The sequence below is a fragment of the Mesocricetus auratus genome, unplaced genomic scaffold, assembly GCF_017639785.1.
Source record: "Mesocricetus auratus isolate SY011 unplaced genomic scaffold, BCM_Maur_2.0 Super-Scaffold_100004, whole genome shotgun sequence".
In the NCBI taxonomy this organism is placed as follows: Eukaryota; Metazoa; Chordata; class Mammalia; order Rodentia; family Cricetidae; genus Mesocricetus; species Mesocricetus auratus.
In genome coordinates, this window is record NW_024429189.1 from 7,653,269 (window position 1) to 7,679,562 (window position 26,294).

General features: G+C 48.0%; 1 protein-coding gene across 1 annotated transcript in view; it reads left to right on the plus strand.

The window, feature by feature from the left end:
• The window catches only part of Cacna1b (calcium voltage-gated channel subunit alpha1 B), a 160,771-nt gene that overhangs the window by 35,499 nt on the left and 98,978 nt on the right, over positions 1-26,294 (plus strand). The window contains 6 exon segments of the mRNA XM_005083737.4: positions 10,043-10,146; positions 11,572-11,687; positions 12,475-12,531; positions 13,282-13,371; positions 21,576-21,785; positions 25,898-26,010. Coding sequence (XP_005083794.1) covers positions 10,043-10,146; positions 11,572-11,687; positions 12,475-12,531; positions 13,282-13,371; positions 21,576-21,785; positions 25,898-26,010 — 690 coding nt within the window.

Below are 26,294 nucleotides of genomic sequence, written 5' to 3' on the forward strand. Positions count from 1 at the left end.
CACCTCCCCACCCATATCATGCTGGGATTCCTCCAGAACTCGTGTTTTGTTTGTTTTATGTATGCTTTGTCCATTATCCTGGTTGATCTGTCAGCTTCCCATGAACTGGAGTGATCTGAGAAGAGGGAACCACAATTGAGAAAGTGTCTCCATGAGATTGACCTGTAGGCTATTTTCATAATTAGTGATTGACTTGGAAGGTCCAGCCTACTGTGGGTCATGCCACCCCTGGGCAGGTGGTCTTGGGTTGTATAGCTAGCAGCCTGAACCCGCCAGTGAGCAGCACTCCCTACAGCCTCTGTTTCAGCCCCTGCTTTTAGGCTCATCTCTAGAATCCCTGCCCTGACTTCTTTCACTGACAGTGGTGTGGGAGTATAAGACAAACAAACTTTTACATTTTTATCCCTCATTCTCACTAGGATTCTAGCCAATCTCAGCAGTTTGAGGTAGTTTGGGTTTGGTGGCTGTCTTAGTCAGTGTCCTATTGATGTGAAGGGACACCATGACCAAGGCAGTTATTACAAGGGAAAGCGTTTAATTGGGGGCTGGCTTACAGTTTTGGAGGTTTAGTCCATCGTCAGCACAGCGGCAGGCAGGCACTGGAGCAGTAGCTGAGAACTACATCCTGGCCTATAGGCAGAGAGACAGACGCTGGGCTTGGCATGGGCTTTTGAAACCTCAAAGCCTATTCCCAGTGACACACTTCCTCCAACAAGACCACACCTCCTAATCCTTCTCAAGTAGTGCCACTCCCGGGTGACCAAATCTATGAAACTGTGGGGCCATTCTCATTTCAAACTGCCACAGGGGCCATGGTGGATGTCCAATATAAGGCCTCTTGGGTGCTGGTGGCCCATTTAATTACTGTTTCCCATACACCCAAGGTTCTTCCTGATGATTCTACAACCGACTGTAGCAGATCTCGATCTTATAGGAAGGTGGCCCTGTACCTCCCTGACCCTGTCCCAGAACCTTGTGAGCCATCTGCTAGGGAACAGGGACAAGAAGGAGCGCCTCCTCAGCTTTGGGATGTAGAGAATGAGATGAACGTGCACTGGAGCCAGGCATCTGGGAAGGTGTGCCCAGTGGACCCTTGGTTTTGGAGAGCTAGAGGTGTTTGGTTTTGGATAGAGTAGGATTTGGAGAGTGGGGCATGAGGTGCTGTCATTTACCCTTGAGAGTGGGGCATCACATGGCCCTGGAGCCCTGTTCCTCCTTCCATGGACTCCAGCAGCTGTATCTGAGCCCCCTCCCCCCCCCTCACCGTGGGTTCATGGGGACCCAGGTGATCTTAGCATTAGGCATTTCAGCAAGTGCCTAGCAAATGCTTGTTGGTCTGATCTATTAAGCTTGAGCAGGAAAATGAGGAGTTAAAGGGAAAGCTGGCTCTGCCCTCTGTCCTTTGAACAAAGGTGTTTCTTAGTGAAATGTCCTGGGCAGACTGATGCAGAGACTGAATACCGCTACAGAGGTCCGCACAGGGACTTTGTTGTTCTTTTTTTTTTTTTGCCAAGCATAGAGAAATTTCCACAAAGACAGACCCTAAAAACAGCTTCGTGCTGGCCACATTCCTGCTGTTTGGCCAGGTTTCTAGAGCCCTCAGAGCCCACAGGAGCTTAGTCCAATGGCCACAATGACACAGATCCCTGTCTGTGTATATGTCCAGGAAGGGATTGGCACAGAGAGGCCACAGAGGCTTCATCCAGCATCTATTCCAGCTGCACTGGATGGCGTGGGGCACTTTTATGGAGGAGCTAAGGCATGAGGACCAGGTGAGGGCACATGTATGCTACTAGACATACAGAAGGTTGAGGGACACAGAGTACCTAGCTCAAGAGTGCTTGAACACTTTAGAGTCCAGAAGCCAGACACGCAAACGCTGAGGTACTGGGTGGGTGGCATGCAAACCCAGAGCAGGAAGCCAAGAATCAGGGAGATTCATTTTCCACCCCACCACTCTGTGGAGACTGGCTGTTGGAGGTTGGACTCTTTGGAGAGACCCTGCCCTTCACCTCCTGACAAGCCTGGACTCCTAAGACAGTGCTCCTTCGAGTGATGAGACTGGGTTCTGTGTGGGCAGAAGCCACTGACCTGCTGTAGCAGAGGGAGACAGAGGGAGAGGTCACTTGTGTGAGCAGGGGAGCCCATGTCTCTGACCAGCTGTGGTTAGGAGAGCTGCAGCCGGAACAGCAGTGTGTTGCTAACAGGAGCGGATTCCCGAATGGCTGGTGATAATAGATGGGGAGGGGGCTGTCCAGTCTGGGGAAACTACATGCCTTTGCTTTGGCAAGTGTGTGGACTCAAGTGGGGCTCCAGCAGAGTTTACAGAAGTGACTTGTCAGGCGTTGTCATCAGAACTTTCCTGACAGCCTAGAGAGATGGATTGTCTCAGGAAAGCACCAGGAGGACAGGCTGTCCCCTCAGCTCCCGCTTCCTCTGCCTTTACAGCATTGGGTGAGCCCCTCCACAGGAGGCTGAGGAATTGGGAGCAGTGCCGGCCCAGGGGAACAGCGGCAGGCTTTGTGTGCCTCTCCCACTGAATGTGCAGCCGTGGCTAGCCGATCAGGGGAGCAGCTGCTGGCAAGACCTGTGTTAGGCTGTCCCCTCCAGTCAGGACTGCTCACACCTGACACCAAATCCAAACTTGTGTTAGGCAGTCCCCTCCAGTCAGGACTGGTCACACCTGCCACCAAATCCAAACTGTTTTTTTTTTTAAACTTGGAGTGGTAACGTGGGATTTGTCTTAGTTATTTTACCATTGCCAAGACAAAACACCATGACTAAGGCAACTGGGGAAGCAGCTGAGCTTTTGTGTCTGACCCACAAGCATAACTGGGGAGGGAAGGGGAGGGGAGGGGAGAAAGCATGGTAACTGGGAATGTTGTAGACTTTTGAAACATCAGAGCCTACTCCCAGTGACGTACCTCCTCCAACACGGCCACACATCCAAATCTCTCCATACACAAGGGGGACCAAGTATTCAAATATACCAATCTTCTGGGGGGGACATTCTCAATCAAACTACAGCACTCTGCTCCCTGGCCCCCATAGGCTTGTGGCTATACCATAATGTAGAAAACACACTAAGTGAAATTTCTGAAGTTCCCATTGTTAGGATAAAGCTTGAGGGGGACCAGGCAAGGGGGATCGAGGCAGGGGACAAACATGCCTGGCAGACAGAGCTTAAGTGAGAAGTTTTACTAGAAATGGGAGGGAGGGGGAAGGAAAGAGAAAAGAGGTGAAGAGACACAGAGGCAGAGAGAGGACGGAAGAGAAGAGGGAGACAGAAAAAGTCCTGTCTGTCCCAGGGGAACAGCAGGAAAGAGAGAGTGGGAAGAGAGCTGGAAAAGAGCAGAAAGAGAAGAGGAGAGAGAGAGAGAGAGAGAGAGAGAGAGAGAGAGAGAGAGAGAGAGAGAGAGAGAGAGAGAGAGAGAGAGAGAGAGAGAGAGAGAGAGAGAGAGAGAGAGAGAGAGAGAGAGAGAGAGAGAGAGAGAGAGAGAGAGAGAGAGAGAGAGAGAGAGAGAGAGAGAGAGAGAGAGAGAGAGAGAGACAGAGAGAGAGAGAGAGAGAGAGAGAGAGAGAGAGAGAGGAGAGCCAGAAAGAGATCTGGAAAAGAGACCATAAATGGGTGGTGGTCTGTCTTTTAAAGGGGTCTTTGTACCTGCATGCAGACTAATACTCATGGAACCCTAGGCTGACCAGGGTACTGCCTGAGTGCATTCTGCCAGGTAACAGGCAGGCCAGCATAATGCCTGAATCCTTACACCCATAGTCTTTCACAGTCTCAACGCAGTTTAAAATTTCAAAGTCTATTCTGAGACTCAACACAGCCTCCTGTAAAATCAAAGAGCAAATTATTTACTTCCAACATACAGTGGCAAAGAATATAGAGTACCATCCCAAAAGAGAAGAAATGAGGCATAGTGAGAAAATTCTGACCAAAGCAAGACTGAGAATTGGGAAGGCAAATTCCAAATGTATAGGAAGAGCTCCAAGTTTGATGTCAGAGTCCTAATGACTCTGCCCTCCCAGCTTTCCTGACTGCAGCACATTTCTGTCTGCTAGGCTGGGTTCACCCCCTGCATGTAGCTCTCCCTGGCAGACATCCCATGATACTGGCATCTCCAATGTGTTGGAGTCTCCAGCACAATCCAGGCTTCATTTCCATAGCTTCACTCAGTGGCCTCTCTGGGCCTTCATACAGGGGCTCCCCGCCACACACCGGGCCTCAGCAGCTCCCCTTAACTGCAGAGGGAGATTCCACAACCGCCCTATGCCTGTAGCCATCACGACTCTAAAGCCAGAACCACATGGCCAATGCGACCAAGTTCTGCTGCCTGCTTGGAGTGGGACCTAGCTCCCTCCTTGAGTTACATCTGTAGAAGCTTTGACTTTAGGAACAGAATTCTTCAGGCCTTTCTGTTCGCAAATTGCAGGATTGGCCGGATGGCGTCCAGCCCTGAGGGCACCATGTCCTTTATTCCCATCATCTCAGTTCATCTCTTTCAGCACAGCCATGGCTCCAACTTTAAGCTCCTTGGTATCTTTTTCTCCTCAAACTGCGCATTTTGTGTTTCTTTTTGCCCCATTTGCTCTTTTTCATTGTAGACCTGCATAAGAGTGTTCTCTAATAGCCATATGACCATCAGTATTAGGCTGTCTTGAAATCACCTCTGCCAAGGAAATTAGTACAGAACTTTCAGTGTAGCCTTAGGCAGATTCTTAGGACAAGAGCAAAAGCCAACCACATTATTTGCCAAAATATCACAAGAATTGGCTCTATCCTAATTCCTAATTCCCTCTGAAACCTCTTGAGCTGGACTTTCACAGTCCACATAGCTGTCAGCACTATTCTCTTCTAAACTGCTACTAGGATGGCTCATTAATTCCTGATTACATTGTCTGTCTGTTTGTTCTTGTGGTTTTGTTTGTTTTTTTCAAGAAAGGGTTTCTCTGTGTTACAGTCTTGGCTGTCCTGGAACTCACTCTATAGACCAGGCTCGACTTGAACTCAGAGATCTGCGTGCCTCTGCTTCCTGAGTGCTGGAATTAAAGGCGTGCGCCACCACTGCCCAGTCCCTGGTCACATTGTCATTGTTCATCCACTTTCCTGGACAAGTGGTATATACTTTTCCAATAAACAGTATGGTCAGACCTGTTGCAGTAATATCCCAGTCCCCGGTACCAACTTCTGTTTTAAGTTACTTTTCTATTGCTGTGACAAAACACCACGACCAAGGCAACTTATCAATGAAAGCATTTAATTGGGGCTTGCCATGGGTGAGTCCATGGTCATCATGGTGGGCATGGCAGCAGGCAGGCAGGCATAGAGCTGAGAGCTCACATCTGGTGCGCAATCAGAGCAGAGAGAGAGGCAACTGGGAATGACATGGGCTTTTGGAAACCTCAAAGCCCACCTCGGGTGACAGACCTCCTCCAACAAAGCTATACCTCCTAATCCCTTCCAAATAGTTTTTACCAACTGGGAACCAAGTGTTCAAATATGTGAGCCTATGGGAGCTGTTCTCATTCAAATTGCCAGAGGGATTATTAGAAAAGTCATGGGCCTTGTCTGAATATTTTATCCAGGCAGACACATGAGAAAAGTTCAGAGGAACAATAGGATAATCCATCACTTAATGATTATACACATGGGGCTTTGTTTCACGCTGTCTACGCACACCTCGGGAAAGAAGTATTTTGTAAGTAGGTATAAGACTTCATTTTGATGTTAACAGAAACAGGACTTGCTTCTTGATTGGACATGTGATGAGAGGAAGAGTAGATCCAGAGGTGATGGATGGGTGGAGCTACTGGGAAAGCAGATGCCATTGGCTGAGAAGGGGGAACGGGGAGCAGGTGCTTTTCTAGCTTTGGTTTAGTGCAGAATGGTAGTGGAACTCATGGTTGTTTTAACTCTGTAAAATTGTCAATAACTGTTTTCATCCTAGAAAAGAACTCAGAAGGAGCAGTAGGGATGGAATGTATGTTGACATACTGACACGTGGGCAGTGTTGAGAATTAGAGAATTATGAGAGAGGCTGAGAATACAGGTGACAGATGCCTGCAGTCTCTTCCTAGTAGGATTCTCCCTTTGGAGTCCGGGGATGGCGGTGGTATGAGCCATCAAATTGCAGGGCAGGAGGAATGCCGGGAACCTGTCCTTGGAAGCAGAGCAGAAAGTTTGAAGAAGTGGAGGCAGATATTGCTGAGGTTAAAAACCAAGGGAAGAGAAATCTGACCGTTAGCTTATAGCAAGATAAAGGCTTCTGGTAGACTTGGCAAAAGCGTGCTTGGTGGTGGGGGTGAAATCCTGGATGCGTGGGCTGAAGGGAAAGGAGCAAAGACGTGCGGCTGCCAGTACAGACTACCATTTCCAGGGAGAAGAACAGTGGAGCCTGACCACAGAAGAGGTGGAGTTACAGAAATGGAATTTTGTAATAAAAACTGACCATTGTAAAGTGTAGTGAAGTTACCAGATGCCATACAGAAAGACAGTGTGTATCTCTACCTTCTCTCCTGTTCTTCTCAGTGATAATAACCTAAAGACTGTAGGGTTCTCTAGAGCAGTGGTTCGCGCCCTTCCTAATGTTGGGACCCTTTAATATAGTTCCTCATGTTGTGGTGACCCCCAACCATAAAATTATTTTTGTTGTTACCTCATAACTGTAATTTTACTACTATGAGTAGTAATGTAAATATCGGTTACGCAGAATATCCGATATGTGACCCCTGTGAAAGGGTCATTTAACCCCAAGTGGGTCCTGACCTGCAGGTTGACAACCATCATCCCAGAGACAATAGGATGAGTTTGTAGTAAAAGATAGCTTATTGAACTGGCTTACTTGATTTGTTCTGAGTTGTCCCAGCAACCTCTGTCTCACACTGGAGAGACCAAGAATTTGGTAGTTGCTCAGCCAACAAAGTAAGATGTCTCAACAGTTCCAACGTGGTGATCAAGGCCTGGGAGGTTCTGGAGAGCTGTTGGTCCTCAGTCTATGCTAGAATCTTGAAGAATTTTGGCTCTAATATCAGTGAAGGCATGTAGCAGTGGCAGTCACAGGACAGATAAACTTGCCATCAGAGTGAAGGTCTGCCATCTCCTCTTATCTGGGTACCACCAGAAGGTACCACCAATATTAAAGGTAATTCCTCCCACTTCAAATAATCTGGTCAAGAAAATCCCTCATAGAAGTGCCCAGCAACTTGCCTATTAATTGATTTCAGATTTGGTCAAATTGACAGCCAATATTAACCATCACAAAGACCATAGTCAGTATCATGGCTGGGGCTTTGCTCCTAACACAGATATGATACAGAATATTTCAACACTGGGAGGGTGATTGCCTGACCTCTATAGTCACACTTTCCTGTCGCCCTGTCTCCGTTTTTGATCTCTGGCAACTTGTGTTATTTTCTGATTCAGTAATATTATGTGTAGAAAACAATGCCATATGTAACTTTTTGGTGTTAACTTTTTGCCCAAGCTTGATTCTCTGGGCTAGTGATTCTGTTTCTTTGTTAAATTATACTCCTATGTCTTGAATTGCTTTCATTGTTTTCTTCAGCTGTTTGTCTTTTTCTTGGTCTTTGTTAAGGCATTTATTGATATCCTCTTTAAAGTCCTTAGACATATTCACACTTGCTATTTTGAAATCCTTGTCTTGTGCTTCAGCTAAATTGCTTTTCTCAGGGCCTAATAGAGTTAGGGTTGCTGGCTTCTGGAGGAGACATATTGTCTTGGTTGTTCATGTTTGTGTGTTTGTGCTTGTATGTATGTTTTCAGGGCTGACCATTTGGCACTGGATGGCTAGTTGAGGACCATTGCTCCCACTCTTAACTTTCCTCAATTACCTGTGGTTCTTTGTATAGGGTTGAAGCTTCAGGCACTTCTCTGTCCAGTGTGGCATGTTTGTTCTTGTTCAGCTCATGTTTGGGTAATGTTATGGCTATAGCTTTTGATGTTACTAGGAGACACATCTCATGGAAAACTCCCTGATCCTCTGTCCCTTTAAAGACTTTCTGCCTCCTCTCTGCAGTGGTCTTAGGTATGAGAGGGTTTAGATGTATGAGCTCCCCATCTCTGCATTTTAATTGGTTGTGTTTTTCTGTAATGGTATCCATCTGTTGCAAAGAGAAGTTTCCCTGATGAGGGTTGAAAACTACTCTTATCTGTGGGTACAAGGACAAATGTTTATAGCATTTTGTTAGGAATTATGCTGATTTAGTAAATTAGTGGTTGTAGATTCTCCTCCAATAACCATGATTTCACTAGCACTGAGTAGTTAACTAGGTTTCCAGTACCAGGCATGGCATTTGCCTTGTTGAACAGGTCTGTAGTCCAATCAGAGAGCCAAGGTATGTGTGACACTATTGCACCCTTAGTGTTATCATGCCAGGCTGGTTGTTAATGTGGTTCATAGGCATCATGGCTGGGTAGGACTATTGGTTGCTTACCTTCTTTGGAAACTTGCATGGCACCTTTTGGTACCATGAAATCTAGTTCTCCCGGAGGGAGCATTGAAGTCAGTTCTAGCTCAGGGGTCTCTGGGCCCCGTTTCTTCAGCAATAGGGACTTACCTTCCATGTCTAGGGGGTAGACAAGGCTGTAAGCTCTTGTCAACAACTCAACAGAAAGATGGAGGTATAGACTTTGGCTTGAAGCCTGGGATATATGAGATAAAAACAAGACTCAAGAAGTCCTCTTAGGTCTTGAGGTCCAAGCTGGTCCACCTTCTCCTGGAATTTTCCTTCACTTACTTTTTATATGATGTTCCAAAGAATTGATTTTATTTAGTAGAAGTAAGTAGCTGAGTATGACTGCTTAGTTTTCTAGAAGTGGAAGTCCTGGTTTGCTTTGCTTTTAGGATGGCAGAAATTACAGTGACTTGGCTTGTGGAAGGATGGTCTGCAAGGAGAAATACAGTTGCTCTGGTGGCAGAAGGGGTGTGGTCGCAGCAGTTCTGTTCTATCTCCTCTTTCTTTAGGAGGACTGTTTTGAGGGTGGACTTGCAGGGCGGTTGCTGGCCTTGGTGGCTGTCTAACCCATGGGTCAGAGGCGCTGTGTGTTAGTGCAAAAGTGGGAGATGGGAATATGAAGTTGAGAATTGGGATTCTGAATGTCACTTCTGAGTTGGAGGCAGGAATTTTGGTGACAGCCTGCAGTCAGTGTTCAGGACTCAGAAGTTACAAGCTGCGGTCAGTCTAGGTATCTAGGGCTATTTAAGGGCTGGGTCTACAGATGTGCCAGGCTGGAGGGCAGAAATCCTGACAAGTGCCTTGGTGACCAGCTTAGCTTTGGGGCAGGGCTCAGGTGTCCTGCTGTCTAAAGAGAGGTGCCCATCCTCAGCATCCACCTCACTCATGGTTTGCTTCTAGCAGAAGATGCACATGGAGAAAGATATTCACTACCCCCGTTAGCCAAGTCCACTGGAGTCCATAACAGTAGAATAGCAGGGAGTTAAGCAGGGTTCATGGAGTTTTCTCTTCAGCAGGCTTTGTTATAATAAGCAAAGGGGATGGTCTTTATGTTTTCAGCTGTTCAGATTATCCCTGGGTGCCGAACCATCGTGGGCCAGGCATAGGGTGAGAGATATATTCTAGGGGCTTGTAGAGAATGCAGTGTGGAGGCACATGTAGCCTGAATTGGGGACTTACTGGACACATGATCAGACAGGACTAACCCTAACTGTAGAGCTTATAGGCTCCATTTTAAGGATGCATCTTTGGAGCTGCTCAGGGAGGCCTGTCAAGGAGCTATCCTAGCAGGCAGGCTAGGCATGTAGTCCTCAGTGTATCCTGAGCGGCCTTTGGCTCTGTGGACATGCTCCTGGCTTTTTAGCATCACTGGGCAATGGCTGGAGATGTGCAGTTTCCCTGGTCCTCTGGGAGCCTCCACCCAGGGAAGGCTTTGTGGCGCAAGAACAGGTCTGACCAAGTCTGAACTCCCTGCCTGGACCTTTCTGAGGAGGTCCAGAGGCCAAGCACACTGATGTGGCCATAGCTCTTTGCCTACTTGCCTCATCTCCTCCCTTTTTTCCAGACAAATGATGCAGCTGGCAACACCTGGAACTGGTTGTACTTCATCCCTCTCATCATCATTGGCTCCTTCTTTATGCTCAACCTAGTGCTGGGTGTGCTCTCAGGGTAAGTACGTGGCTGTATGTTCCCTCTGTAGTCTCAGGCCCCCTCTGTTCTGCATGTGGGCTCCTGTTTGGAGCTCCTACCCTTATATGGGCCAAGGAAGTTACATCCCAAGATGGTAAAGGCCAGGCCTGACCTGACTCTGCTGCTCTACAGGAGTCCTGATGACTCCCGTTTTCTCACCCTGGAGACTTCTGACCAGGCCTGTGGCTCCCAAGGGAGATGGGAATAGAGCCTGGCTGGCCCCAAAATCAGATGCCAGGATAGAGTAGATGTAGAGGACAGCATGCTCTGGTCTCTATGTGTCCTATAATGGGTGTGGCTGTTATCAGTGTATCTTTCCAGGAGCTTCCAGTGTAGGTGACTGTCTTAGTCACTGTTCTGCATAAAGAAGCACCATGGCCAAGACAACTATTATAATAGAAGGCATTTAATGGGGACTGGCTTACAGTTTCAGAGGTTTAGTCCATTATCATCATGATGGGGAAAGCATGGTAACATGCAGGTAGGAACTGAGAGAGAGAGACAGACAGAGAGAGAGACAGAGAGACAGAGAGATAGAGACAGAGAGACAGAGACAGAGAGAGACAGAGAAAGACAGACAGAGAGACAGACAGAGAGACAGACAGAGAGACAGAGAGAAAGAGAGACAGAGAGCTAGAGACAGAGAGAGTGACAGAGACAGACAGAAAGAGAGACAGACAGACAGAGAGAAAGAGAGACAGAGAGCTAGAGACAGAGAGAGTGACAGAGACAGACAGAAAGAGAGACAGACAGAGTGAGACACAGAAAGAGAGACAGAGACAGACAGAGAGAGACACAGAAAGAGAGACAGAGACAGACAGGAAGAGAGAGAGACATACACAGAGAGTGACATACAGAGAGAAAGAGAGACAGAGAGAGAGACACAGAGAGAAAGAGAGACACAGAGAGAGACTGACTCTTTGGGCACGACGGGCTTTTGAAGCTGGAAAGCCCACCCCCAGTGACACATTTCCTCTAACAAAGCCACACCTCCTAATCCTTCTCAAATAGTGCCACTCCCTGATGGCTAAGCGTTCAAATCTAGCAGCCTATGGATGGGGGTCATTCTTACTCAGACTACCACAGAGTTAGTCTGATGAGGAGGTTTAAGGCTGAGGAGGCACCTGAGGATGGGACATCTCAACTGAAATCTAAAGAGGATTAGAAAGAGCCAGGTAGAGGATGGATGAGAGCCAGCTAGCAGAGCCAGCAGGCAGCTAGCTCAGCAGTGGTGAGGGGCGTGGCTCTGGACTCCCAGAGCTGGAGCCAGAGCATGTGGTGGGTGAGGTGAGTGTTCGGGAGCTGGTAGGAGCCTGCCTCCAGGCATGAAGCTTCTAGAAGCAACACTGCCCTGCATACCTCTGTTCCCTGGAGCTGTTTGCTTTTCTCTCCTACATGGTGTAGAGAGTTTGCCAAGGAGCGGGAGCGAGTAGAGAACCGTCGTGCCTTCCTGAAGCTCCGTAGGCAGCAGCAGATTGAGCGAGAACTGAACGGGTACTTGGAGTGGATCTTCAAGGCGGGTGAGTCCGTGAAGGTGGGCAGCGGTATTTCTGCTTTGTACACTGTCCACCTTGCTGCCACTTAGGATTCCTGTGCTCTGGGGTGGAGCTTAGTGAAAAAGGCTGACTCTTAGTACATTGTCATTTGATGGACACAAGCCCTCTGAGTGGAGGGTCAGTCTACACTGGACCCGAATACCCTGCTATTGCCCTGAGTTTCTCTACCACCCATTCTCTGGGCACTGTAAGCCTAAACGCTAACCTACCTCCTCCATCCCCAGGTAAGGTAGCTTCCCTCTGTATGGCTGCTTCCCTCAATTGGGGATACTCCCGTCATAGGGCTATCCCTGCCTATGTTGACTGCCCTTCTCCATATGGGTAGTTTCTCCTCTTTAGGGCTTTTCCCCTCCGTGTGGGCTGTACCCTCCCTGTGCTCTACTCCCCTCTGTGTGAACTGCTACCTCTTTGAGCTGCTCCCTTCCATGTGGGATGCTCCATCCATGCTGGTAGCTCCCTTCCATGTGGGCTGCTCTCCTGCCTGAGATCTTACAAACGCTTCCTCTGTGAATTCACAGTTCCAGCTACTGTCTAGGAAGACCATTTGTAGGTTGGGTTAGGACTTAAGGTTTCTGGGCCCTGCTTAGGCATGGTTTGGGGATTGGGAGAAAGCATGCAGTCTCATCCTGCTGGTGTGGATGTGTATAGAGGAGCAGGCAGGTGCTCCCAGACTATTTTCCAGGTTTTCGTGGGAGGAGTCCCTTTTGGGGGATGGGTAGAAAGGCCCTGACCTGAGCTTTGGTCCTCACAGAGGAAGTCATGTTGGCTGAGGAGGACAAGAATGCAGAAGAGAAGTCCCCTTTGGATGGTAAGTGGTCTCAGTAACACTGCCCACACAGTAGGAGCTCAGACACCTCTTTCCCTGGGACACGGTGCCATGTGAGGTGCCTTTACACCTGTCATGGTAACACGAACAGTGGAATCTGAGCAGCCTGGACTTATGATGTATGCACCCATTATCTTTGTTGGAAGCTGTGCTGAACAGCATTGCTTCCAGAAGCTTCATACCTGCAGGATTTGAGATGTCTCTGGAGTCACGGTTATCCCCTAGGCTATAGAAGACTCCGGACACCATCCAGAGGCCTTAGAAGAGTTGGGGGCCTCCACTGCTGTGAGCACCTGTGGTTGCCTGCACAGCTCTACCCACAGGCAGGGTTAGGTTGGGACCAGACAGCATGGTGTGCTGTCATCTCTCTAAGCAGATCTGTCCTAGCTCCTCTGCATCTCTGGCCTGGCCCCAGATGATATGTCTTCTTGGTGGTCATACCTCCCTAATGTCCTTGCTTTGGAGGGAAGAGGAAGAATTCCATGCCCTTTCCGAGTGAGGAGTGAGAAGGGCCCAGGGGTCAGGGTCAGGGTCAGGGTCAGGGTCAGGGTCGGGTCAGGGTCAGGGTCAGGGTCAGGGTCAGGGAATTGCTTTGCCTCAGCATCAGGCCAGGAGCTGAGATAAAGCGGACCATTCGCAGACACGATAGTGCCACACAGCTGAAAGACGCCTATGATGGGTTATGTGATGCTGCAACTCACACTGGTCTCCACTACCCATTGTTTAAAGCAGTGTTGAAGAGAGCTGCCACCAAGAAGAGCCGAAATGACCTGATCCATGCGGAGGAGGGGGAGGACCGGTTTGTAGATCTCTGTGCTGTTGGTGAGTGAGTCTCTAGAGACATGGGCTCTTTGCGTCATACTCCAGAGTTCTTCCCTTCCCAGCACCTGGTCGCACCCTGCCGTACCCTTCTCTGGGTGCTACTACTTCTTTTGGCTGCACCACATCCTGCGGTCAAAGAGCCCAGGGTGGAAGGCGCAGAGGGTTTTGCCTTCACTTGATCTTCCCTTTCCTTGCCTGGGCCTGTAGCAGCCTGGCTCTGTGCCCTCCTTCTTACATAGTAAAGTGAGACTGGTTGATTTTTTTTTTCTGCAGAGCTAGGAATTTTAGTTTCCTTTGTGCCCAAAATACCTGGCATTTCCCTCCTGGAGGCCTTAATATGCCTCATTCTGCCAGGGTGATGCAGCTCCAGGTCTCCTACAGCAATGTGGGGGAAGTGCAGAGCCCAGCAACGCCGAGGCCACACGACAAACCCACCTGCTCCTTCCTCAGTGTCTGAGTGGCCAGAGTGAGGTCACAGGTGGGGTCTGGTTCCCGCTTGGCAGTGTGTGCCTCTCTCCCTCTTCTGGCTGTCCCTGCAGCCATACTGTTTCTTTTTTCTGTTTTTTCTTATAATGAGCAATGTTGCCCTAAATTCCTGTAACCATTTGTCTCTTCTTACCAGTGCTTTTGTCTCTTCAGATAGGCTACTGAGGGTAGAGATGTCTGCACTTTTGAGAATTCCAGTGTTGTCATCTTTCATTAACAATCCAAAATGATAGTTGTCCTTTACCTCGGTACCTGCTCCTTTAAAATTTTTCCAGGTTTTTTGTTTGTTTTGTTTTGTTTGAGATGGGGTCTCTCTATGTAACCCAGACTGTCCTGGAACTCACTGTGTAGATCAGGCTGGCCTTGAACTCACAGAGATTCACTTGCCTCTGCCTCTCAAGTACTGGGATTAAAGGTGTGCGCCGTTGTGCCTGGTCATTTTTCCCCCAGTTTGGAGGCCACTTGGTTGAGCACAAAGTAGTGTTTGACTGGGACTGTGCTTGCTGTGTTGACTGCTGATAGTTTTGATCCTCTTGTTACCTGAAATAAGTATCCTCTCATTTGCTCTTCAGTTAAGTTGTTTGACTTCATTTTATAGTAATGACAGGACAATGGTTATTACAGATTTAAATAGAATTTTAAAAATTACTGTTATATTAGATTATTTTCTTTGATTATCATTTTACCTACACTCTGATTTTGTAAGATGCATTAGAATTTTTGAAAAGCCTTTTTCTTTTACTGTGGTATATATGCATTTAAAGACTATTAGAATTGTGTGGCGCCTGGTTGGGTGAACACACTCCACTGGATGATCCCACACCCGTGAATATGTATGCAGTACAAAGTGGACTTGGTAGATTATTAAAGAACAGCAAACGAGGATATGACGTTTGGAGAAGATGGGGAGTCGGGGTGGGGGTCTGGGAGGAGTTGTGAGAGGAGCAGGAGGACAATATGATCAAGATACTTTGTAAGGAATCCTCAAAGGAATTCTTAGAAATATTATACTAAAGAGAACAGTATAATTGTTTATAGGTGAGATTAACTGAAGACCTGTGTGGTCCTAGAAAAACAGAGGGGTTTGGGGATAGACTTGGGCCAGCTTTGTAATTTGTACTTGATTAAGAAATCTGTGGATTTTTTTCTATAGAGCTGCGTGTAGCATCCTCTTAGTTAATGTAATGACTCCTTTGTGTAGTTATTTCTGTGTTGAGGTATTCGGGCTGTTGTGTTGTGTTGGACAGATGGTCAGGGCCCTCTGTCTTTGGGGTGTCTGTTTCAGCTAAGCGTCAGGTGAGACGGATGAATGTCCAAAGTGTAGCACATCAGTTGGAGCTGTGTAGTGTCAGTTTATGGCCTTAGGGCAAAGGATACCCTTGAGTAAAGAGCTGGAAAAGAACCTTGTAGAAACAAGTATCCAGACCCAGAGACAGGAATGGGGCTAGCATTCATAAGAAATGTCAAAGGCTGGAGGTAGGCTGGGTCCCAGCAAGGATTCTGGGTGGCCATGGGTAGTCTAAAGGTCTGTTGTCTGGCTTTCACTGAACTAGGAACTGTGTCTCCTTGTGATGTTGAAGATAAAATGAAACAGGGAAGGGCACAAGTCAGGAGGGCAGTTTGTGACGGCAGTGTACAAATCAAAGAGGAGGGATCCTGTGTTTTTATCGGAGTAGTAGAGAAGGAGATGATAGATAGATCCTTGGACTTGAGGTCTATTTGAAAACAGTCTAGGCAGGTGTGTCTGAGAGTAGGAGCTATCAAGGAGCCCTGGGTTTCGTCTGAGGAACGGGAGTGATAGAGGAGCTCTGGATAGGAGATGGGGCAGTGGGCTGAGTTGGGGCACCAAGATCTTGGTTTGTTGAAGGCACAGGGCATTGGGGATGTCTGTTGGAGGCCAGATACAGGCCCACACAGGAGAGTGCAAGCTGCTCATGGCTCTGAGGCTGACACAGACCCTGTCAATATGAGTCTGGTGCCTTGGCCCCCAGTGCATCCTCAGTTTTCTTTTTTTTCTTAATTAGGATCCTACAGAATAACATATCATCATTATCATTATATCACTATTAACATGTATATATTGATGAATGTTAGATGTCCTGCTTTTTAGATTTCTTTGATCATGTTTTTAATTTTGTTTTTCTCATTTGCAATTTATTTTGTTGTTATTGTATTTTATATTGTTTTGGTTTATTATTTCCTAACTTATTTAAAAATATTTACTTTTATATATGCTTATATGTGTGTGCCTGTGTGAGCTTATGTGTGCCGCTTGGGTGCAGGTGCAGAGGCCAGAGGGCATTGGGCCTCCTGGAGCTAGAGTAACAGGTGGCAGGGAGCTGCCTGATGTGGGTGCAGGGAACTGAACCTGAGACCTCCACAACAACACTAAGCACTCCTAACCACCGAACTTTCCCTCCAGTCCTACTTTTAAACTTTCCTTTTCTTTAAAAAATTACTTATTTTATGTGCATGAACGTTTTGCCTGCATACGTGTATAGGCAACCACGTGTGTGCCTTCAGATAGTTGTGAGTCACCACGTGGGTGCTGGGATCCAAACCTGGGTCCTCCGCACGAGCAGCAAGTGATCTTAACTGCTGATTCGCCTCTCTAGCCCCTTCCTAATTTCTTAAAACAGGTCACCTGTTTCGTTTCTTCTTTCTTCATTAACAATGAAGGCGTTTGGTTGGTGTGCTTTCCCTCTGTAAAGTCTTGCTACATATGTCCCTTTCTGTTGATCTCTACACCACACTCTCTACTTTCCTCTGAGTCAGAGGTTGTCGAGGACTTTGCTTAACTGACAAGTAGGGGCAATATTTGAATGATCTTCAATTTGATAAAATTATGTCAGATAATGATTAAGAAATATGGTCTATAAATCTCCTTAAGTTTATAAATTTTCAAATTCAGGTTTGTAACTAACCTTAATGTTTCATTGTCGTAAACAAAAAGTCTATGTCCTGGAGCTGAGAGCTATCAAGCTTGTTAATTGAAATTCCTAGTTGATTGACTCCTGTCCTGCAGAGCTGTTGGCGTTCCTGCTGCCTGTGTTTTAAATGACATTGTCTTGTATTTTAGGGTTGTTTGTGAGGCTGTGATCGCTGTGCCTTCCTTGGTTCTTTCCGCGTCATCACACAGGGGTTCTTCTTACTCCCCTGGACACTTAGGAAAGTTCTTACTCTGCAGCTCCTCACGCTGGCCTGGAGCTCACTATGCAGTCCAGTTGGGCATTGAACTCATGGTGGTCCTCCTGTATCTGCCTCCTGCCTGCCAAGTGCTGGGATTACAGGCTCGATACCTCGCCTCGATCTTGTCTGACATTTTGCCACTGTTCTGTTCTTTCTGTTGTTGCTATCTGTGTTTTTGAATTGCATTTATCTGGTAATTTTTTTAACTTTTTCTTTTTTATTCCTCTATAGAATATTGTCTTGGTTAGAGTTCCTATTGTTGCAGTGAAGCACCATGACCAAAAGCAGGTTGGGGAGAAAAGGGTTTATTTGTCTTACACTTCCACATCGTAGCCTATCATTGAGGGAAGTGGAGACAAGAACTCAGGTAGGGCAGGGGCCTGCAGGCAGGAGTTGATGCAGAGGCCATGAAGGGGTGCTGCATGCTGGCTGCTTCCTAAGCCTTCTTTCAGATAGAATCCAGGACCACCAACCCAGGAATGGTACCGCTCTCAATGGGCTGGGCTCTCCCCCATCAATCACTAATTGAGAAAATGCCGTACAGCCAGATCTTATGGAGGCATTTTGTCAGTTGAGGTTCCTACCTTTCAGGTAACTAACTCTAGCTTGTGTCAAGTTGATATATGACTAGCTAGCACATATATCAAGCTCCTTTATAAAATGTATTTAACTGGTTTTAGCTTTTCCCCTCAAGTCCTAGTCTCGTGGTATAATGTGATTTCTTTCCTTGTTGCTTTGTATTCATTATTTGTATTATTATTTCTGTGGGTGTCTGGTCCTCATCCCTATTTGGCCACCAGGATCAAATTGGTATTTGTCACGTTCCCTGTTCCTTTGGCCGTGTCTAGTTTTCAGTTCCATTCTATAGATGGGCTTTTTCCTTACTTGCGCTCATAATTACCAAGGATTTTCTCCTGTGTTTATTTTCCTTCTTTACCTTTGAGATGCCTTGTGTCAGTCACTAAAACGTTGTTTCCATTTATCCTGTCCCACCCCTCACCTAGGAGGGTGTGGCCCTTGCACAGCTTCTGCAACCGTCGGTTCCTTGCTTAGCATCCTCTGTGGGTTTCCTGAGGACTCTTCCACCCTGAGAGCCTTTTCTCCTGGTGGTTTCCTGGTTTCCCTCTGTGCTGCTGGTCTGCTTGTTTCCCTCAGCAGGGTGTTAGGGTGCAGACTCTGAGGCCCATGGTTCTTGTGCTTTTCCTTGATCATCAGCCAGAGACACCTGGGATGCTGTGGAAAGTTCCTCCTTGGCTCTAGGGCTGTGGCTTCATCATAGTTACTGTTGACCTCTTCTCCTCCTCAGGATTAGGCTCAGGCTTGCCAGCAGTGAGACTGTTTGCCCACCTGTTTCTTTCCTCTCTCTTCACCAACTGAAGAGCTAGAAATGGAATTCTTTTTCCTCTAAAATATCTGTCTTAGTTAAATGTTATGCTTCTGTGAAGAGACATTATGACCAAGACAACTTAAAGAGAAAGCAATTAATTGGGGCCTAGCTCACCATTTCAGGGGCTTAGTCCACGACCATTATGGTTGGAAGCATGGTGGCAGGCAGGCAGGCAGGCATGGTGTTGGAGCAGAAGCTGAGAGTTCACATCTGATTCACAACATACAGAAGGACATCATCCCACATCCCTAGATGGAGGCAGAGAGAGATGAAACTGGGCCTGGTTTCAAAAGCCCATCCCTAGTGACACACCTCCTCCAACAAGGCCACACCTTCTAACCCTTCCTAAGCATACCACCCACTGGGAGTGAAGTATTCAAATATATGAGCCTATGGGGGCCTTTCTTATTCGTAGATCCTTCTCTCTCTGAGTTTCCTCTTGTTTTGATTAACTTGGTGCTATCCTTAAACAGGACTGTGAGATCACATCCCATCCCCACAGAACCCAAGGATGTTGTCATGTTGTTTGCCACTTTCAATGCCACACACTGGGAGAGGCCAGCTAGGCTGGAAGGAAGCTTGGTGCCTTCTTTCTTCTCAGTGGTCTTAGATAGTCAGTGGTGGTGTGAACACAGTTGTCCTTTGTTTTCTGTACCTTCCTTAGAGCCTGGTGGGGGTAACCCGCTCAATGTATCTGTGTATACATGCTGTTGAACTAGTCATGATGAGGCCCGTGAGGACCCTGGAATCACTGATGCTCCTCGTAGTTGAGTAGAGGGGTCTTCATGCGTAGCTGGCTGGACCCTGCTGTCGTTCATGAATTATTTTAACTCTCCAATACCTGTGGCTTGAAAATATCAGATTTTGTTTTTCTTAAAAGTCATGCTTTTCTTTCATTATAGATAATAAGTGCTGACATTAGCTATGCTGGGGAAACACTGGAGAGTGGAGCAGGGTCCCGGTCTCTATGGTTTCCCTCATAGCTTGCAGTGTGAATGGTGTGTTTACCGCAGACCCCACTGGTTACTCTGAGAGCAGACTAGAATACACTTTGTCTGCCTGCTGGGAAGTGCACCCAGAGACCCAGGTTCACAAAGTACCCTAAAGGGACATTGGCCTTGTTGCCATGCTTGCTGCCCAGGGCACCAGGCTTCCTCTCTCTGTGGCTGGAGCATCTTTTGTTTGCTGAGGAGCAGAAGTGGCTTCAGATTACACTCTGAGGGCCCTATCATGCTTTGGGTATATGTTTAGAGTGAGAAGCTGCTGGGGGCGGGGGCAGTGTGGAGGGGAGGAGTGTGGTATGTGGCTGGGGAGGAGTAAAAAGTCACATTCCTGCGAGGCCTTCTCACAGTCTTGCTTCCCCTTTGTTGGATGATGTGGTGGGCTGGGTGGATGACCTTGTCTCCCCCGAGACTTTGTTGAGCCACTCACTTACAGTGGTTTGCATGTTTTCTGTATTGTGAGTGGCCCTGTGCATGCACATACGTCACTGCTGTGTGTCTGTTGAAATGCGAGCATCTGATTGGGTCTCCAACCAGAGTGAGCCTGGCCAGGCGTTAGATGTGTGCTGAATGTGCTGAGGTTTCTGTGTGAGTATGTAGTTGTGTAGGGTCTAAGGCAGTGCCTTGTCTACACATGCTGAATGTACATGTATGACTGTTTCTCCGTGCCCATGTGAGTGTGTAGTAGGTATGTGAGATCTGAGGCAATACTGTGCTCTATACACGTTCACTGTCCTGCGTGGTACAGATCTTAGCTTGTCTGTTCAGCTGTGTCTTCCCCAGTCCCTGTGGGGAAGAACAGTGCCTTATTTATTACAGTCCTTCCCAGCACTGGCCTAGAGGCTTCTTTTACAATTCAGCCCTGATTTGTGGAAGAAGCCACCCACATGGTGCACACATGAGGCTGAGGGAGGCTTAGTGGGGAGTTGTGAGGGAGCACAGTCTTCTGTGGGTCATCACTGGCTGATGGACTTCCTCTAGATCCTGGCCATTGTGAAAACCTCTGTGTACGGAGAAGTTCCTCCAGAGGCTCAGGAACTTGGCTCTGTCTCCCCAACTGATAATATTTTCAGTGTGCCACTGAAAGCCTGGGTGTGTACACATTTGTATGTGGAAAAACATCGGCTCTATATCCATTCACAGAGACCCCTGCCCCCAGGCCCAGATCTTCAGAGGCTCCTTAGCTGGAGTGCAGCGAGTGCTCTCAGAGGAACACATAGAAACAGCTGATACCTAGGCCCTCTGTGCAGAAACTAGGGCAGTGGCACAGACTTAAAGAAAGATACAGTGGTATCTAGACCCAGCTGTGCCCTTTCCTATAGTCACTCAACCAGAACCTTCAGGTACCCAGAGACCAGTCTTACTTACATGTCAGCATCTATTGAAGCCGTCTCTGTGAACAGGGCTCATTGGCAGACACAGTGACTGTGGGTGATGAGGGTATTGACATTGTTGGGAGTGGGTTGAGGACCATATTTTAGATGGAGTGTCAGAAAAGGACACTGTGGAGGTAACATTGAAGCCAACACCCAAGCCCAGGAGCCACTGGGTAAAGGGCCAACGTGGAGAAACAATAATGTTGGAGGTGGAAGAAGGTGGCCATTTGGTTGTATTTGGAGTCAGATTACAGCAGGGTCAGCAAACTTTCAAGACCATGAGTATTTAGGACTCTGGACAAGATAGTAGCTGCCACTACATATAAACACATCTAGCGTGTTCCAGAGGAAATGATTAAGAGGCAGGTAAGCAATGGTTGCTGATCCTAGTTGATAGGGAAAAAGGGAAGGCCAGAGACTGCAGAGCCCCAAAGCCCCAAATATGGGATTAATGGTGGGGTTTATATTTTTGAGGAAAATCTCGGAATACCTAAAGAGGGCACCCATGTCAGAGCTGTCCTTTTGGAAGTTGACCAGGGTCCTGGAGACCAGAGATATTGATAGTTATCATCTGGTCTGGTACCCAGTAGCTCTGGACTCCCTAATCTGAGAAATGAGAAAGGGCTAGAATCCACTCTGGGGCCATGTGATGTCTTTAGAATGCTCAAGAGCGGGCATATACCTGAGGGGGATGTCTATAGGTGGGTGGTTTCTTGTCCTGGGAGCCTACTGTTTCCTAAGTCCTCATCAAGACTTGTCCTGCAGGGTCTCCCTTTGCTCGTGCCAGCCTCAAGAGTGGGAAGACGGAGAGCTCATCATACTTCCGGAGGAAGGAGAAGATGTTCCGGTTCTTCATCCGGCGTATGGTGAAAGCACAGAGCTTCTACTGGGTGGTACTGTGCGTGGTGGCCCTGAACACATTGTGCGTGGCCATGGTGCACTATAATCAGCCTCAGCGGCTTACCACTGCACTGTGTACGTACTCTAGTCCTTCTCCAGGGCCCTTCCCAACCACTCTGCTCTGTAGCCTGGAAACCCTGGTACTGGATACTCTGGATGGTGTACCATCTCTACTGCACAGTCATGGGCCTGGCCTGTGTTCAGGGCCTGAAGATCCCCCATCCTTAACTGATCTGGCTAGATGACCATCATGATTGTATCATGATATGAAACGAGGGGCTCGTAGGGGGGCAGACCTTGGCATGACCAGAGGCAATCCAGACAGGCAGCCTCAGGCATCAGTGACTTAGTTCCTTTCCTCTTTGTCCTGGATGCCTGGGGAGGCAGAGTTGGGTTTCTGTATTCTCCCAGGGCTCTTCTGATCACTCTGTCTCTGCTGTGGGCTGCCTTGGGGGAGTATCCATGTCCCCACAGGGCCAGCTTGTCTCATGTCATGAGCCCCTCACTAGTCACTGGGGTCTGAGTCCTGTTCAGCTGGCCCCAGCTGCAGTTCAGAGAAGGCGGACAGGAGGACGCTGGAGGGCTGAGACTCCTGTGCTTGTCTGGTATCAGAACGGATCCTCGGAGAGTGATCCCCACGACACATGGGGAGCAGCAGCCTCTCTCGAGTGTTAAAGACTCCGCTAACAGTCTCTCTGCAGTCAGCGGGTTGCTTTCCGTTTCCTCGTCCTTCTTGTTGTCTGCAGTGAGTATGGAGGAATAGGACCTAACTTCTCTTCACTTTCTCCAGAGGGCTCTTGTGCCAGAAGTTGCCCGAGTCCTTCAGGAGGGCCCTTTCTGACCTAGTGAGACTCCATCCTGGCCTCTGCTGGCTGAGTGTTCTTCCCTGATGGTGGCCCTTTTGTTACTACGCTCCTACTCTGTGGACCACTAAGCCTGCTCATCCCCTGAAGGAATCCCATCTGGTGTAGGCACCGACAACCCCATAGTAGTCAGTCACATGCGTGCATGTGTATGCTGCTTTGGGAGTAGGATTCTAGGCCATAGCTTCCTACACTTCTGTCTTGAAATCTATTATTGCCTCACCGGGTAAAGGCGTGGAGGCAGCAGCTGTCTCTTCCAGGGTAGGGGAAGGCCAGGGTTAGCGTGTATCATGCAGCATCAGGTCCTGGCCTCCAGGGCCTGTGTCCTGTCTCATCACTTCTCTTGAGACCTAGTTCAGTGTCTGTTGGTTCTCCCGGCTCATGTTTTTGCCACCACTGGGGTTGGGTGGGAACCGAAGAATCCGATACCTGTTCTCTCAGTTGTTGAGGCTTGTACTTCTCTCATGGACGCCAGTGGTATCTTGTCAGACTTTGAGTTACTCCTGGGTGTTTGCTGTCTGAGCAGGCCATGTGTATATGCTGTGAGGCACTGTCTGCTTGCCTCTCTGATGTGTGGGGCACAGGCTAGACCTGCCCACAGACAGGCCTGCCAGGGGATGCGCCCCGGTGCCTCAGTGCTTTCTCTTCCAAGTGGTGTCCTATAATCCCAAGCTCTCTTGAAGGAAAATTGCTGAAGGCTTTTACAGGATCTAAACGTTTCTATCTAGTGTCTGAGGTTTTGTCTTTGATACTTAGACTGACCCAGTAAGGTAGGGCAGGCTTGCCAGAGACAGAGGGAGTGTTGTACAGACCAACGGGAGCTCTGCTCACTACAGATCGGCTCTGTCTATCTGGCTGCACATCCCCTAGAGATCCCAAAGCACTACCAGGACCTCTGGAACCAAAGCTTGGGTAACAGAGGGGAAGCTGTGGAGTCTTGTCATCCCATGAGCCCTATGAAGTCTTACCCATTAGATAGACACCATTCCTTTCTGTCCCCATGGCATTCTGGCCTCTTACTATAAAGGACAAACAAAACCCCAAAATGAAACAGGTTTTTGAAAACCCTTTGTGTGTGCAGAGGTCAGAGGACAGTTTGCAGAGGTTAATTCACTCCTTTACTATGTGAAAGGTCCTGGAGGGTCAAACTCAGGCTGTCAGACTTGATGACAAGTGCCTTTACCATTTACTCATCTCTCTCTGTTTCCCTTTACCATGTAAACCCTACAGAAAATGATGAGTATTGTCTCCCATGCCAGCTCCCAGCAGCTCTGGTGCCAGCTGAATGAATAATACAGGAATGAATGAAAGAACCCCTTTATTCCCTCAGAGGGAGGCTGTGTCTAATGCTGTGGCCATTTTGACAGGATGTAAGGGCATTTTTACCTCTTTCTCTGAAAGTTTAACCCTGGGAAATAAGAATTTTTTTCCTGAAGAGCAAGCTCAGTGTGTGGACAACCTCATTTAGTTCACAGGTGATGGGTATGCCAGTTCTACGGGGAGCTCAGTGGCACAGGAGTCGCTCTTTTGGGTATGGAGGTACTTTGGTCTTCAGATAGGAGAGTTGGGCCCCTCCATTCTGCTATCGTTTGTCTTTTGTCCACTGAGCTGTTCTAGGCTAGTAGGGATAGCTTCTCCCCTGTACTTCACACTTGCTGACTAGGACATTTAGGATGGGTGTTGGTCACTTGGGCAGTGTCAAGCCTGACTGGGGAGGGTCCTGTCTCTGACAGGCTCCTTGACCTACTTCTTAGCATCCTTTGCTAGAAATGGGTACCTGCCAGTTTTCCCAGTGGCTCTGAGGGCACGCTTACTGGGTTGAGTTGCTTTTGGGGTATAAAATGGACCCCCATCTCTGTATGGTGGTATGGCTATTGAACCCCATCTCTGTATGATGCTATGGCTATTGGATCTTCATCTCTGTTTGTATGATACTATGGCTTTGGACCCCTGTCTCTGTTTGTATGATGGTATGGCTATTGGACCCCATCTATGTGTGATGCTATGGCTATTGGATCCTCATCTCTGTCTGTATGATGGTATGGCTATTGAACCCCATCTCTGTATGATGGTATGGCTATTGGATCTTCATCTTTGTCTGTATGATGGTATGGCTATTGGACCCCTGTCTCTGTTTGTATGATGGTATGGCTATTGGACCCCATCTATGTATGATACTATGGCTTTGGACCCCTGTCTCTGTTTGTATGATGGTATGGCTATTGGACCCCATCTATGTGTGATGCTATGGCTATTGGACCCCTGTCTCTGTTTGTATGATGGTATGGCTATTGGACCCCATCTATGTATGATACTATGGCTTTGGACCCCTGTCTCTGTTTGTATGATGGTATGGCTATTGGACCCCATCTATGTGTGATGCTATGGCTATTGGACCCCTGTCTCTGTTTGTATGATGGTATGGCTATTGGACCCCATCTATGTGTGATGCTATGGCTATTGGACCCCTGTCTTCTGTTTGTATGATGCTCTGGCTATTGGACCCCTGTCCCTGTTTTTATGATGGTATGGCTAGCAGAACAGCTGTTCAAACTCACCTCCAGCTGAAGCATTTGGATCTTCACAGAACAACCTTTGCAGAGTGGTGGGTGCAGGCAGATCTCAGGGTACACTGGCATGGAGAATGATTACTCCTCTACTATCTGTCTTATCAGGAGCTGTATGTGTTTATAGTCCCATGTCCTTGACAGAGGCCCTGGGATGGTTAGGCTAGTGACAGGGTTCTTGGAAGCTCATCTTTGCTTCATTGTTAGGACTTTGTGCTCTGTGTGGTCTGCTCTGGGTCCTGAGTTTCTGCCCTGGTCAGAAGTCTCAAAACTGTCGATGCCTTTGTGAGCTCATACTAAATGGGTGGTGGAGAGTTTTCCATTTAGTAGTTGAGGTAAACACACGACTAAAGTTAAAATCAAACCTGGTTCTCTTAGGGTCCTAAGAAAGGGGGTAGGAAGTTTTTATGGGAGACTCTTAGTAGGAGGCTGAGACCCCTAATGGAGACTGGAACATGAGACAATATAGAGGGCCATTGGGCTGTGCCCAGTCTGGTGGCCCCAGCCTCATCTGAAGGACCCTGACGCAGCTCACTCCCGAGTTGATCCTGTAGTTGCGTCTTACAGACACTGAGCACTTGTTACCATATAGACTAACACTGGCACATCTCACCTTTAACCGTCTCCTGAGCTGCGGCCAGAGCAGGGGAGTGCAGACCATGCCCAGAAGGCTCATAGGTGTGGTGCTGTCAGGCTTGGGCTCCAGGCCAGGTGAGAGGGGCCTGAGCTAACCCTTCTCTTCTCTGACTTCTCCTAGACTTTGCAGAGTTTGTTTTCCTGGGCCTCTTTCTCACGGAGATGTCCCTGAAGATGTATGGCCTAGGGCCCCGAAGCTACTTTAGGTCTTCCTTCAACTGCTTTGACTTTGGGGTGAGTAAGATGACTCACTAGGTCCCTTCTGTTGGGTGAGTCTGAGCTGTACAAGCCCCCTTCCCTATGTATACTCAGAGTGGGCTGAGTGAGCTCTGTGATCCCGTGTGGGCCAGAAAGGCTGCTAGAGACCAGGTGATAATGGGAGTTGTAGAGGGAAGCCTGTCCTAGCACTGCCTAGTGGCCAGAATGTCACAGCTGCTTCCCTGAGGGATATGTTGGCACCTCCCCGACCCTCCCCACACCCCTAGGTGTAGATTGACATTATAGCAAGACTCTATAGC